Source organism: Anoplophora glabripennis, unplaced genomic scaffold (assembly GCF_000390285.2).
Source record: "Anoplophora glabripennis isolate ALB-LARVAE unplaced genomic scaffold, Agla_2.0 scaffold100, whole genome shotgun sequence".
Taxonomy (NCBI): Eukaryota; Metazoa; Arthropoda; class Insecta; order Coleoptera; family Cerambycidae; genus Anoplophora; species Anoplophora glabripennis.
In genome coordinates, this window is record NW_019416223.1 from 114,301 (window position 1) to 127,697 (window position 13,397).

The following is a 13,397-nucleotide window of genomic DNA, read 5'->3' on the forward strand; positions in this document are numbered from 1 at the left end:
AAAGCAGCGCAATTAATTTCGACTATATTTACAGACCACCCAGAGCTGGAATCAACTCCAAGGCCATTATTGACGACCACTACGACCACTTTACCTCCAACAAGTGCACCCACCGACTGTATTTACCGCAACGAGGTCTACGCTGATGGGGCCTTAGTGAAGAAGGATGTACCATGCGAACAGTGCTACTGCATGAAAGGAGATATAGTTTGCGCCGTTCAGGAATGTGGACCAACTCCTCTTGATAAGGTCAATTGTACTGCACTGCCAGCAAAGGAAGGCCAGTGTTGTCCAGATACGTACGAGTGTGATAATATCTCCGAAAAAGATCTAACTACTTTAACTTACTATGAAGCACCCACTACACAACCCACGGAGATTGTATCCAAAGAAAGCTCAACCCCTGAAGTTGAAGAACAAACAACTACCGGTCAGGAGGAGGAGCAACCTTCACCTGAAGCAGAGGGACAAGTTACAGAATTCATTGCGCAAGGTACTGAAGACATTAGCGCAACACAACCTGTCACTGAAAGTGCTACAGTTGAAACATTCACATCTAGAATAACAGATGCCGTTGACGCCATAACTACAAGAGTTACCGAGATCGTTGAAGCTATCACATCTGCTGTATCCAAATCAGATCAAGAAACAACTGGTGAACCCGAAACACCTTCTGCAACGGATAAATCCCAAACTACCGACCAACAAACAGCCACCGAAAGCGAGGTTGAAGAAGGAACGAAACCCGAACTAATTGTAACTGAAAAAACTAGTCAAGAAACTGTGTCTTCAGAAGATGAAGGTCCCAAAACGACTGCAGCGGAATCAGCAACTGAATCGTTTGAAATACCCGCTCATGACGATCACGAAGAACACGAAGACCTGCCAGAAGAAGAAAATGATATTGAAGGTAGTGGTAAACCAACAGAAGAACAACCTCCGTCTGTGACATCCGTACCTAAAATTGAAGACAAACATACCAGACCTGTTGATGAAATCGGCGCTGAGCAAGGAACAACTCAACAACCCGAAGGCGGCTTGCCTACTACAGAAGAAGTACAGGAAGGTAGTGGTGCGCCAGAGGAACACACAGTTAGCGCTGAACCAGAACCAACAACACATGCGGGTGTAGAAATAGTCGTCACAGAACGTGAAGGTGAAGGCACTCAACCCACTGTTTCCTTAGAACCTGAGAGTCATGTGAAAGAAACCGTACCTCCACAAATATCAACCGAGGAATCAGCAACGGAATCAGCTGGAGAAAAACAAGAACCACCTGTAACAGATGCAGAAGCACAAGAAACTGTTCAGCCTCTTGAGCCTGAAAGAAGTACTGAACAAACCAAGCTTGAAACTCCTACGGTACCGAAAGTTGTGACAACAATCAGTGAGGAAGAACAGCCACATCACGACATTACTCAAGAAGGAGAGGGAGAGGGAGAAGAGGTTACAGAAGAAATAACCAAGGCACCAGAAGACAAATTAAATGAATTGGTACCCTCTGTTGATGAACCCCAAACAACGGTGAAATCAGAAGAAGAAAAAGCACCTGAGACCGAAGAACCAGTAACAGAAACTGAACAAAAAGAGACATCAGCTGCAGAACAGCCCACAGGCGATGAAGAAGGCAAACTTGTTACAACCACCGAAAAAGAAGAACTTGAAATCATAACAGAAACTGTATCCAAAGAAACAGATAAACCTGTGTCAATGGACCACATTACCGAAACTGTTACAGTAACTCCTTCTGAAGAAGAAACAGAAGCAACTGAAAAAGAGGTAGGTGAAGAGGTAACCGAAAAGAGTATAGAAGCAACAGAAACTGAACAGCCTATTGCTGTTACTCAGCCTAGTACCGATGAAGCTGGAACTTACACTACAACCTCTGGAGAGGAAGGAATTACAAATATCCCTGGGTCACCAGAAATTTGTGATGACAAAGGATGCAAGACCGCACAAGATGAAACACCTGCTGTAGTTGAAGAGATTTGCACTAAGGAAAGTTGTAAACCTCAGGAACAATTACCTAGTACAGAAACTGGCACTGATGTACCAGTGGTACCAGTGGTTTGCGAGTCTGAACATGGATGTGAACCTTCTCCAGGTAAAGAGGTCAGTAAAATACCAGGAGAATCTGTTCCAAAAGAATGTGAAAATGAAACCGATTGCGTCCCAGAAGTACCGGAGAAGGAAACACCTACAGATTGTCAAGGTGAAGAAGGCTGTGTACCAGCTGTTCCAGGCAAAGAATCGGAAAGCCCTGTAACTGATAAGATTCCCGAACCTCAATCGCCAACTTGCGATTCGGATTCCGGTTGTGCGCCCGAAGAAACTGATAAGAAAACTCCAGAAGTTGTACCAACCGAAGTTCCTGAATTAGATAAACTCACAACTGAAGCTGCTGTTGACGAAACCGCCACACGTGATGCTACTGAACCGTCTGTAGTGGGTAAAACAGAACAACCAGAAGTTGAAGGTTCTGGAGGAGAAGTTACAGATATTACTGAACATGGTACGACACCTGAGGAATATGAAACTACTTCACCAGGACTGGCACCTACAATCAAACCAGAAGATCAAACACAACAGACTCTTGCTGTTGAGAAGGAACAGGAACTAGAAACTACAGAAGGAGAATTGATTGGAGCCCAAACTACTACCCGATCAGATTTAGAAAAAGAAACAGAAACCACCGCAGCACCTGAAAGGGTGAGTCCACTTCCCGATGAGACAGCTTCTGCAGAAACTACTTCTTCCGAAGCACCTAAAGAAGATAAAACAGAAGCTCCACAAGAATCCGACTTATCAGTCTCCCCTATATCTCCAGAAAGTACTGAAGTTCCAGAAACAATTACTGCCAGTACTACAGAAACCCAGAAAGTAGAAGTTCCTTCTTATACAGAACTCCCTGAGCAAGAAAAAGATATACAAACTGAAAGTATCGTTCAGGAAACCACAGATCAAAGTGATGTTAGAAAAACTCAGGCTACTGAGGTGTATCCTACCCAAACAGAAGTAATCGGTGAAACTACACCAGTTGTAGAAATAATTACCCCTAAACTTGAAACAGTGTCACCTGAGGGCAGTCCAGTGACAGAAATCAATATCCCTCAAGAGACCGAAAGTAGTGTAACACAAGGTACAAGCCAAGAACAGGAAGTAACGATGGTAGAAGAAGTCGAAGGACAAACAACTGAAAGCCATATCAAACCTCAGGAGCAAGAAGGTACAGAAAAATCAACCTCTGCTATAACTCAAGTTCCCGAAATAACCGATCAAGTTTCTATCGATACTGAAACTACTGAAACTGTTACGGAAAGTAAAACACCAGAAGGCGGTCAAGAGACAGAATCACCTATTTCAGAAGGTCCTGAAGGTCCAATAGAAACCCCTGCATTATCAATAACAACAGAACAATCAAAATATGAGGGAACAGAAGTACCAGATCAAGTTTCACCACATGAATCTGAAGCACCACAAGAACCCACAACAAGCATTCCTTCAGAAGTACCTGAAAGTACTGAGCAAATTCCTTCTGAAGGAACTCCTGAAGAAGTTTCGCAAGGTGCTATTGAAACTGACGTTCCAATATCTGCTACGGAATCAGAACTTGAAGTTACCTCTGTGTCTGAAGAACATGGCATTCCTGGAGAAGGAAGTTGTTTGGTCGATGGCCAAACTTACAAAAATAACTCGCATATCCCACCTATTAATCAATGCCAGACCTCATGTAAATGTCTTAGTTCGATAGTTCAATGTGAATCAATCCCTTGCACACCACCTCCGAGTAATTTACAATGCGCACCAATATTCCATTCTTCAGATGCTTGCTGTCCTGTATATAGTTGCTGTAAGTATCACAACAACCCTAGCAACAACCCTATCGACAGGTTATTAAAATATATTTATTATTTTCAGCTGTACCTGGAGTTACCAGTATGGAATCGGATAGCCACGTCATGGAAACGACTACAGTCGGAGAATCGATTACTAGAGTGGTTCCTGGAGAAGAAACTGCAACTGAAGTAATTCCAGAAAAAATTGCAACTGTAAAGTCTGAAGTCGGTGAAGGTGAAGTAACAGAGCAGGTACCTGTCAAGCCTACAGAAGTATCGGTTGCTGGAGAAATCACAGAGTCCAGTGATGCACAGGTAACAACACAGAAGGAAGTAGTTAGTGAAACTGAAAAAGAAATTAAGGAAACTCCTGCTCCTGAAACACAAACTGTAAAATCTGATCAAGAAGTTACTACTTCAGTTGAACCTTCAGAAGAGCATATTCCAAGTCAAGATGATATAGAAAATGAAATTATCGAAGAACCCATCCATCCCGACCACTGTGGTAGTGACGGTTGTGCTCCGGTTGAACCAACAAAATTGCCTCAAGAAGAAATCACAGATTTGCCAGAAGTGAGCCAACAAGTAGAAACGGAGGCACCGAAAGAACCTCAAGTTACTGATCAGATCGCAACTGAAACCGAACAAAAAGTACCAGAAACAACTATTTCCGGTGTGACAGAACAACCACAAGCTGAAATTCCAGAACAAACAGAAGGGGAAAAAGAGGTTGACTTACCAGGTACTAGTGAAAGTGTAATTCCTGAAAGACCAATTGAGGGAGAAACAGAAGTTTCAGTAACAGTCCAACCACAACAAGAAATACCAGAACAGACAGAAGGTCTTAAAACTTCCGATAAGGAAGGTGAACTTCCAGGTACTACCGAAAGCGTAATTCCAGTTGAAGGACAAACAGAAGGTCAAACAGAGGGTGCTCTTCCAGGAATTACTGAAAGTGCAGTACCAGAAAAGCCAATTGAAGGAGAAACAGAGATTTCAGTAACAGTTCAACCACAAGAAGAAATTCCAGAACAAACTGAAAGTGTAGTTCCAGGAAAGCCTATTGAAGGAGAAACAGAGATTTCAGTAACAGTTCAACCACAAGAAGAAATTCCAGAACATACTGAAAATGCAGTTCCAGAAAAGCCTATTGAAGGAGAAACGGAAGTTTCAGTAACAGTACAACCACAACAAGAAATACCAGAACAAACAGAAGAAGAAAAAGAAGGTACCGTACCAGGTACTTCTGAAAGCACAGTTTCCGAAACACCAATTGAAGGAGAAACAGAAGCCTCAGTAACACTGCAACCAGAAGTAGAAATTCCAGAACAAACAGAAGGTTTTAAGATTTCTGACAAAGAAGGTGAACTGCTGGGTACTACTGAAAGCTCAGTTCCAGAAAAACCGATTGAAGGTGAGGTAGAAGTTCCAGAACAAACCGAAAAAGAGGGTGTTCTACCAGATACTACCGAAGGTGTAAGTCCCGAAGGAACTATTAAAGAAGGAACAGAAAGTGCGGTAACACAAGAAATTCCAGAACAAGGGGAAAAAGAGAGCGCCTTACCAGGCACTACTGAAGGCACAGCTCCAGAAACACCAATTGAAGGAGAAACAGAAGTCTCAATAACAGTACAACCACAACAAGAAATACCAGAACAAACAGAAGAAGAAAAAGAAGGTACGGTACCAGGTACTTCTGAAACACCAATTGAAGGGGGAACAGAAGCCTCTGTAACACTGCAACCAGAAGATGAAATACCAGAACAAACAGAAAAGGAACAAGAGGGTTCCTTACCAGATGTTACTGAGAGCATAGTTCCAGGAAGACCGCTTGAAGAAGGAACAGAGGTTCCAGTAACAGTACAACCGCAAGAAGTTCCAGAACAGACAGAAAGTGTAAAAGAGGGCGTTTTGCCAGGTACTACTGAAAGCGTGGTTCCAGATAAACCAGTGGAAGGAGATACAGAAGTTTCGGTAACAGTACAACCACAAGAAGAAGTTTCTGAGACAGTACAACCACAAGGAGTTCCAGAACAAACAGAAAGTGTAAAAGAGGGTGCTCTGCCAGATACTACTGAAAAACCAGTTGAGGGAGAAACAGAAGTTTCAGCAACAGTACCACCACAAGAAGTTTCAGTAACAGTTCAACCACAAGAGGTAGTTCCAGAACAAACAGAAAGTGTAAAAGAGGGCGGTATATCAGATACTACTGGTACTACTGAATCTGTAGTTTCAGAAGAACCAATTGAAGGAGAAACGGAAGTTTCGGTTACCGTACAACCACAAGAGGAAGTTTCAGTAACAGTACAACCACAAAAAGTTCCAGAACAAACAGAAAGTGTAGAAGAGGGCACCTTACCAGGTCCTACTGAAAGTGTAGTTCCAGAAAAATCAGTTGAAGGAGAAACAGAAATTTCAGTAACAGTACAACCACAAGAAGAAGTTCCAGAACGAACAGAAAGTGTAAAAGAGGGCGCTCTGCCAGGTACTACTGAAGGTGTAGTTTCGGAAAAACCAGTTGAAGGAGAAACAGAAGTTTCAGTAACAGTACAACCACAAGAAGAAGTTCCAGAACGAACAGAAAGTGTAAAAGAGGGCGCCCTGCCAGGTACTACCGAAGGTGCAGTTCCAGAAAAACCAGCTGAAGGAGAAACAGAAGTCTCAGTAACAGTACAGCCACAAGAAGAAGTTCCAGAACGAACAGAAAGTGTAAAAGAGGGCGCTCTGCCAGGTACTACTGAAGGTGCAGTTCCAGAAGAACCAGTTGAAGGAGAAACAGAAGTCTCAGTAACGGTACAGCCACAAGAAGAAGTTCCAGAACGAACAGAAAGTGTAAAAGAGGGCGCCCTGCCAGGTACCACTGGAGGTTCAGTTCCAGAAAAACCAGTTGAAGGAGAAACAGAAGTCTTAGTAACAGTACTACCACAAGGAGAGATTCCAGAACAAACGGAAAGTGTAAAGGAAGATACTCTGCCAGATGCTACCGAAAGCGTAATTCCAGAAAAGCCAATTGAAGCAGAAACAGAAACTTCAGTAACAGTCCAACCACAGGAGGAAAGTGAAAAAGAGGGTTCTCTGCCAAGTGCAACTGAAAGCATAGTTCCTGAAATTCCTGCCAAAGAAACAGAAGCTTCAATAACGGAACAGCCAGAAAAAGAATATCCAGAACAAACAGAAGAGACAGAAGAGGGTGCCCTGCCAGGTACTACTGAAAGTACAATCCCAGAAAAACCAATTGAAGGAGAAACAGAAGCTTCAGTAACAGTACAACCACATGAAGTTCCAGTACAAACAGAAAGTGGAAAAGAAGGTGCCGTGCCAGATACTACTGAAAGAATAATTCCAGGAAAGCCGATAGAAGGAGAACAGGAAGTTCCAGTAACAGTGCAACCACAAGAAGATATTCCAGAACAAACGGAAGGTCAGAAAGAAGGTGCACTGCCAGATACCACTGAAAGCGTGGCTCAAGAAAAACCTATTGAAGGAGAGACAGTACAACCACAAGAAGGAGTTCCAATAACAGTACAACCACAGGAAGTTCCAGAACAAACAGAAAGTGTAAGAGAAGGCGCCCTACCAGATACTACTGAAAGCGCCATTCCAGAAAAACCAATTGAAGGGCAAACAGAAGTTCCGGAACAAACAGATGGTCAAAAAGAGATTTCTACTGAAAGCGTAGTGCCAGAGAAACCAAGCGAGGAAGAAATGGAGGTACCAGCAATAGAACAAGATGAGGTCAATACGGAGGAGATACCAAGCCATAGTTTAGTAACTGAAATTTCAGAAACTGTAACAGAAACTGATAGTGAAGAGTCTGCAAAAACTCCTGAAGAGATAGCAGCCGTGCCTGAAATGGAAGAAGCTGTTACAACGCCTTCTGTATTAACTATTACAGATTCAGTTTCAAGCGAAACTTCCCCTCAGGTTTCAGAACAAACCACTCTAGGTGTTCAGGAAGAGCCAGAAGTAACAAGTGAGTCTGTTCAACCACAGTATGAAGGTAGTTCAGCGCCTACTGAAACCGGATCAGTAGAAGAATTAGAAACTCCCTATCAAACCACCCTTCCTTCTGCAGTGCCAACAGATCAAGTTCAAACAACACAACCTTTGGAGATTGAGACGAAACCTGAAAGCATTACAGAGTCACATGTTATTGGTACTACACAAGTATTGGAAGCAGAATCTCAAGTGACAGTAAAAGCTGAGGAAGAAAGCGAAAAACCTCAAGATGTTACAGATGCTTCTATAATTGAAGCCGTTGCAGAAACCACTTCGAAACAATTAGCGGGAGAACCAGCTACTGAAATACCAAAAACAGAGGGTCCACAAAAAGAAATTGTAACTGAAATACCAACTGTGGAGCAACAACCTACTAAATCGGAAACGGAAGAATCTGCTACAGAAAAACTTGCAACTCCTGTAAGCGAGATAACTGAACCTACTACCGTTAAATTGGAGGAACCAGAAGTAACTGAAAAGGTTATTGTTCCTGAAAAAGAATCTGAAACTGAGCCTTTCCCAACTCACGCACCTGTAGAAAACTTAACTGAAATCGGATATACACCACCAGTTACAGAAACTAAAGAATATACTACCGGTATCCCAGTTGTTACAGAAGGTGAACAACTTGAGGTATCAACAGAAGGATCTCTGATTAGCAAGCCAACGGAAGAAACAGTTAAATTAGAAAGTGAAGGTGTATCTTCAACTGAGAGAGAAGAGCCAGTATACACATCACCTCAGGTCACGAGCCAGAGCCCAACCAACGATTCCGCGTTGTACACGTCAGGACCAAAAATCGAAGAGACTACCAAAAAATACGTTAAAGGAGAACTCTCTACTTCAGTCCCTGTAACCCAATTTTCTACCTCACAACCGTCAACTGCAGCACCCACACATGCCCCAGCTCCTGCTCCTGGACACGATATCCCAGGCGAACAAATACCTGAGCTCCCTGATTATCACGCACCAGACGACTACGAAGATGAAGACCAGAGTCCTCTAGGACCTGGAACATGCCGATACGGCGGAAAAGTGTACGTTTCCGCCCAACAAATTCCCCGCGACGATCCCTGCGATTTCTGCTTCTGCTTCAGAAGCGACATCATTTGCCTTCAACAGAGCTGTCCTCCACCGATCCCCAGGTGCCATGAAGAACCAATCAGAGGTTTCTGCTGCCCTAGGTACGAATGCCCGGTTGGTATGGCGACGGCTGTGAACGTAACCACATCGACGACCACGACCACCACCACCTTACCGCCTCACTTCTTGTCGCATGCCTACAAGGGCAGAGTGACGAAGTCAGGCTGTCAGATCAAGGGGCGGGCCTATCAAGTAGGGGATGTCATCCCGTCTGCTTCCGGGCCATGTCTTCAGTGCACGTGAGTATTTTTTATGAATAAAATTTCAATTTGGACCGACTTTTATGCTGATACATTTTATCTCGAAAAATAAAATGCGTGTGAAAAATAAAAAAGGATTTTTCTTCAATCTTGCAAATTTAAGAATATTCCTTACACAGGGTGATTAAGAACTTATCAAATAAAATTAAAATTCTGGATGTATAGGGGACCGTTACAAATACAATTTTGTAATGAAAAAATCAAAAAGTGTAGTTCGAAAATGATTTAAAATACACTTCTGCACCATAAATTAAAACGATATCCATCAACTCCGAGTTGCTATACATGCAAACCAGTTTTGACACTAACTACTAAAAAACTATTGTAAACACCACAGATAACAGGTAAACACTACCGCAACGACGATTGCAAAATCGGATTTCAGTATTCGGAGTCACTGAGGCCACGTGGCTCTCCACGCGTATTGCGAATACGCTAGAGACTACAATTGTCTAGATATGTAGTGGTTGAATGTACTATAACTTCAATAATTTTTTTCTCGGAAACTATAAGGATTTTACAAAATTTGTTTTACGATATTGACTCCATTTCACTTTCCCCAAATTTTTTTGGATAAGTTGTGAATCACCCTATATATACTATGGCTTTGTAAGTCTACTTTTTGAGATATACAGTGTTTAAAAAAAAATGTTAGAATTTCCACTAAAGTTCTGCCACGATACTACGATTTTTTTTAATTGTAGAGATGCAAATTTGATTGTGAATGGACATAATTTCTTGACTTTGTGCAGCTTTTACTGTTTTGGTACAAATTGGAAAAATGTAAGGATGAGCCTACCCACGTTTAGACAAATTTAGATTTAAAACTATTTACATAATAAGTTATTCAAAATTATGTCTATCTCAGTAGGTACATCTTTATTTATTAATGTACGTGTTCATGAAATTTCGTATCGTATTTTCATATGTTCAGATTTTAGACATTTTTTTTAATCTCAAAGAGAAGACTGAGGCATATATTTTTAAATATAGTACTTAACAGTATATTGAAAGAAATAAGTGCTAGCCTCTCACAGTACTTTTTTATGAAAAAAGAGAAGCTTTTGAACTGATCCAATTTTGTTTTAATCAAAGCAGATTTTGCGATAAAAACTTCATCCCTATTTTTAAAATCCTCTACGATGTGAAGAATTGTTTTTATTCTTGTTTAAGAGTGAACATTTGGAACATGATTTGCATGAACTGAATGTTGATATTTAAACAAAATAAATAGCAACTCAAGAACCTAAATGATTTTAAAGTTTATTATATTTTGTCAAACGATATTGTGGGAAACAAGCAAGCAACACAACAATATATATTTTGATGCCTATATACAGATGTAATATGAACATAAGTGACATATAACAAACCAACTACTCAATGTCAAATTGTCAATCCTAGTTTCCATGTTTTTACATTGTTGAACGAGTAATTTTAATCATTTTAAAAGGGAAGAGAGTTTCGACACCTCTTTAGTAATAAAAAATTAAAATGTAGAGGGCGCTAACAATAGGGATGATTTTTTTACAGGAATTGTATATGATTTAAACTGTTTTATATTTAATATTTTTGACCTGGGGAAAAATTGTAATAATTAGATATATTCGTGGCACATGTTTCAATATTTTGGCCGATTTGTTTGTTAAATTTAAAACTGCTAACTTCTAGGATCAAAAATCCATCGCAATGGAAGCAAAGCACCACTGACCCAACTCTAGATAATAAAAAACCTGTAACCTTGTTTTTTAAATACAGTACATATTTTAAAAATTACTAAAACTTTTCAAAATTGGCCAATAAATTATTTTCAATTTCTTGGCCAATTTGTTGAAGTTAAGTTTTAGGCCGTTATTAAGTCAGTAGAGGTCTTTATTTACTGTCTTTAATTTTTTGAATGATTATTACAGCTGGAGAGTTTATAAAAAAATCTTGGTCTTAACTTAAACAATAATGTCACTTTAATTTTAAATCCTACAGTCTTCGGTGCCAATCCGAATATTTTTATCTCGTTTATAAAAATTCGATCCTAATCTTAATCTTCAAAATTAAATTAAAAACCAAGACTTTCTTAGCGCTAAGATTATGTTATGATTTCTATAACTTTGCACTTTGAAATCTGTACATTTGACCTCCTAGTCCTAGACGAAAGAGTCCAAAGATTAAAGGTTAAATAAGGAGCAATTTAAAGCTAGTTTTTTTATAACTAGATTGTGTCAAAAATTGATAAACGTAAAACGAGTTTTGAAAGTCAGTCACTTTTCTTAACAAATTGGTTATTTAATTTGAAATTTAATGACGAAAAATTGTTGCAGATGCGGTGGAGACGGCGAGATGAAATGTGATCCAAAGGCGTGCAGCCCCGAACCGATGCTGAGACAGATGATAGCGGCAGCGGTGTCGAGGAGGAGGAGATGAGCGAATTTGTAAAATAGTGTGACAATGCAACAGTATTGTGCAAGTGATACAGACGATTTTATATTAATTGAATATAGTCTCGAACTTTAACTGAAAAGCATTCTCGGGTGCCAAAACGGACATTAAATAGGTATCGTGCCTTTTCTCAAGGAATCTCGGACGATTCCCTATCGCGGAAAACAGTGCAGCAGCACACGAAAAAAAAAATCGTTCAAGTGACGCACGCGCGACGACATGTACTCGACTAGATTATTTTTAACGAACATGACTGAAAAAAATTTTTACACTTTTGTAATTAGGATCTGAAGTGTCGTTTTTTGATAAGCCATTAATGTACTACACGGGCTCTTATATTAGTGTTACATATGTGTTGCGTATCCCGAAAGATGTCTAAGTTGTTTGACTGGCAGAAAGAAGACGTTATCATTTAGAGTGTAGCTTAAGTAATTATTAAATTAAATTTATCGTTTCTGCCACTTGAACGCTTAGACTAATACCTGTATATTAACGGATGCTCAATATTATACAATTAAGTAGAATATGTAGTATTTATCAATAATAATAAATAAATTATGTAAATGATATTAAAACTGTCATTTTCTGTCGCACCCCTCACCATTCCCCGCATATAAAACTTAAAATAATAGCAACTTCGCAAATAATGATCGTGACATGACATATTTTACATTCGCAATAAGATTTACTGGAGACACTTCCATATAAAACTGAAAATTTGGCAACCTAGCAAAGGCAGTAGGGCCAACACAGCTAAAATATTTAGAACTCGATGACATTTCCGGTTATACCGGAAGCCAACATCAACTTTCTTATTTTAAATTGAGGGTCACTATATTAAATATTCCCTATACTTTCTTAACTTACATGGAACGCCATGTATTTTTACTCTGTCGTATGCAGAATGAAATTTCCTTTCGAGCCGTATAAGCATTGTTAGGATTGCTGTTACTACTTTTAAAGATATTTGCTATTTTCTATTTTTTGGAGAGTTTTTCTCGTATCAGATCTGTTATCTAATTGGCCTGAAACACTCCAAAAACAATTAAAATAACTCGACATTTGTCAAGATAGTTGTCAAACTATTGTAATGTCTGTAATAGTTTTTGCCGAAAATTTAAATATAAATGCCGAAGGATCGTTTAAATTATACTAATGAGGATTATTTTAATTTGTTTTTTATGTCTGTACAATGTGACAAAGTAATTTCAAGAACATATAGAGAATTTACTGCTTTGCTGCATTTGCATGGCTATTCCTGGTGGGGCACTCTGAAGAGTCAGTACTTACTGCAGAACTAAAAAATGTAATAAATATTGAGGCAGCTGCAAATACAAGGCACATACCTAACAATTTTTTTTATTGCACTGTCTGTAGTTAAAATGTGATATAGGAATTACACCAGTAATTAAAATAAAAAGGACATTATTCAAAAAGGTACAGGAAAAAATCACAACATTAAAATTTCAGTGGAACACGTCTTTTAATAAAATTTGCACCGTTATGGACTACAAATTCAGCCTTTTTATAAAATGCCTAGGCGTTTTATAAAGGACTTGGCAAAGTGTAAAATGATGTGTAGATACAATTTTTTTATAATTTGACTGAAAATTTTAGGGTTTTACAAAACGCTGAACGAAAAATCCATTATTTTTACATTGCACCTGAACTGAACATTGAGCTGAACATACTCAGGCGTATTTTAATGAAACTGTTCTCGAGTTAG

At 39.6% G+C, this 13,397-nt stretch overlaps 1 protein-coding gene across 2 annotated transcripts in view; it reads left to right on the plus strand.

Moving 5' to 3' along the window:
• Positions 1-12,236, plus strand: part of LOC108907801 (titin) — a 51,078-nt gene extending 38,842 nt beyond the window's left edge. Inside the window, exons 6-9 of one of the 2 annotated variants that reach the window (XM_018711601.1) lie at positions 35-3,850; positions 3,919-5,064; positions 5,515-9,217; positions 11,554-12,236. In XM_018711601.1, coding sequence (XP_018567117.1) covers positions 35-3,850; positions 3,919-5,064; positions 5,515-9,217; positions 11,554-11,656 — 8,768 coding nt within the window. In that variant the 3' untranslated portion in view covers positions 11,657-12,236. Of the gene's footprint in view, positions 1-34; positions 3,851-3,918; positions 9,218-11,553 lie in introns of both variants that reach the window. The other variant, XM_018711600.1, reaches the window with a different exon arrangement.
• Positions 12,237-13,397: the final 1,161 nt, after the last annotated feature.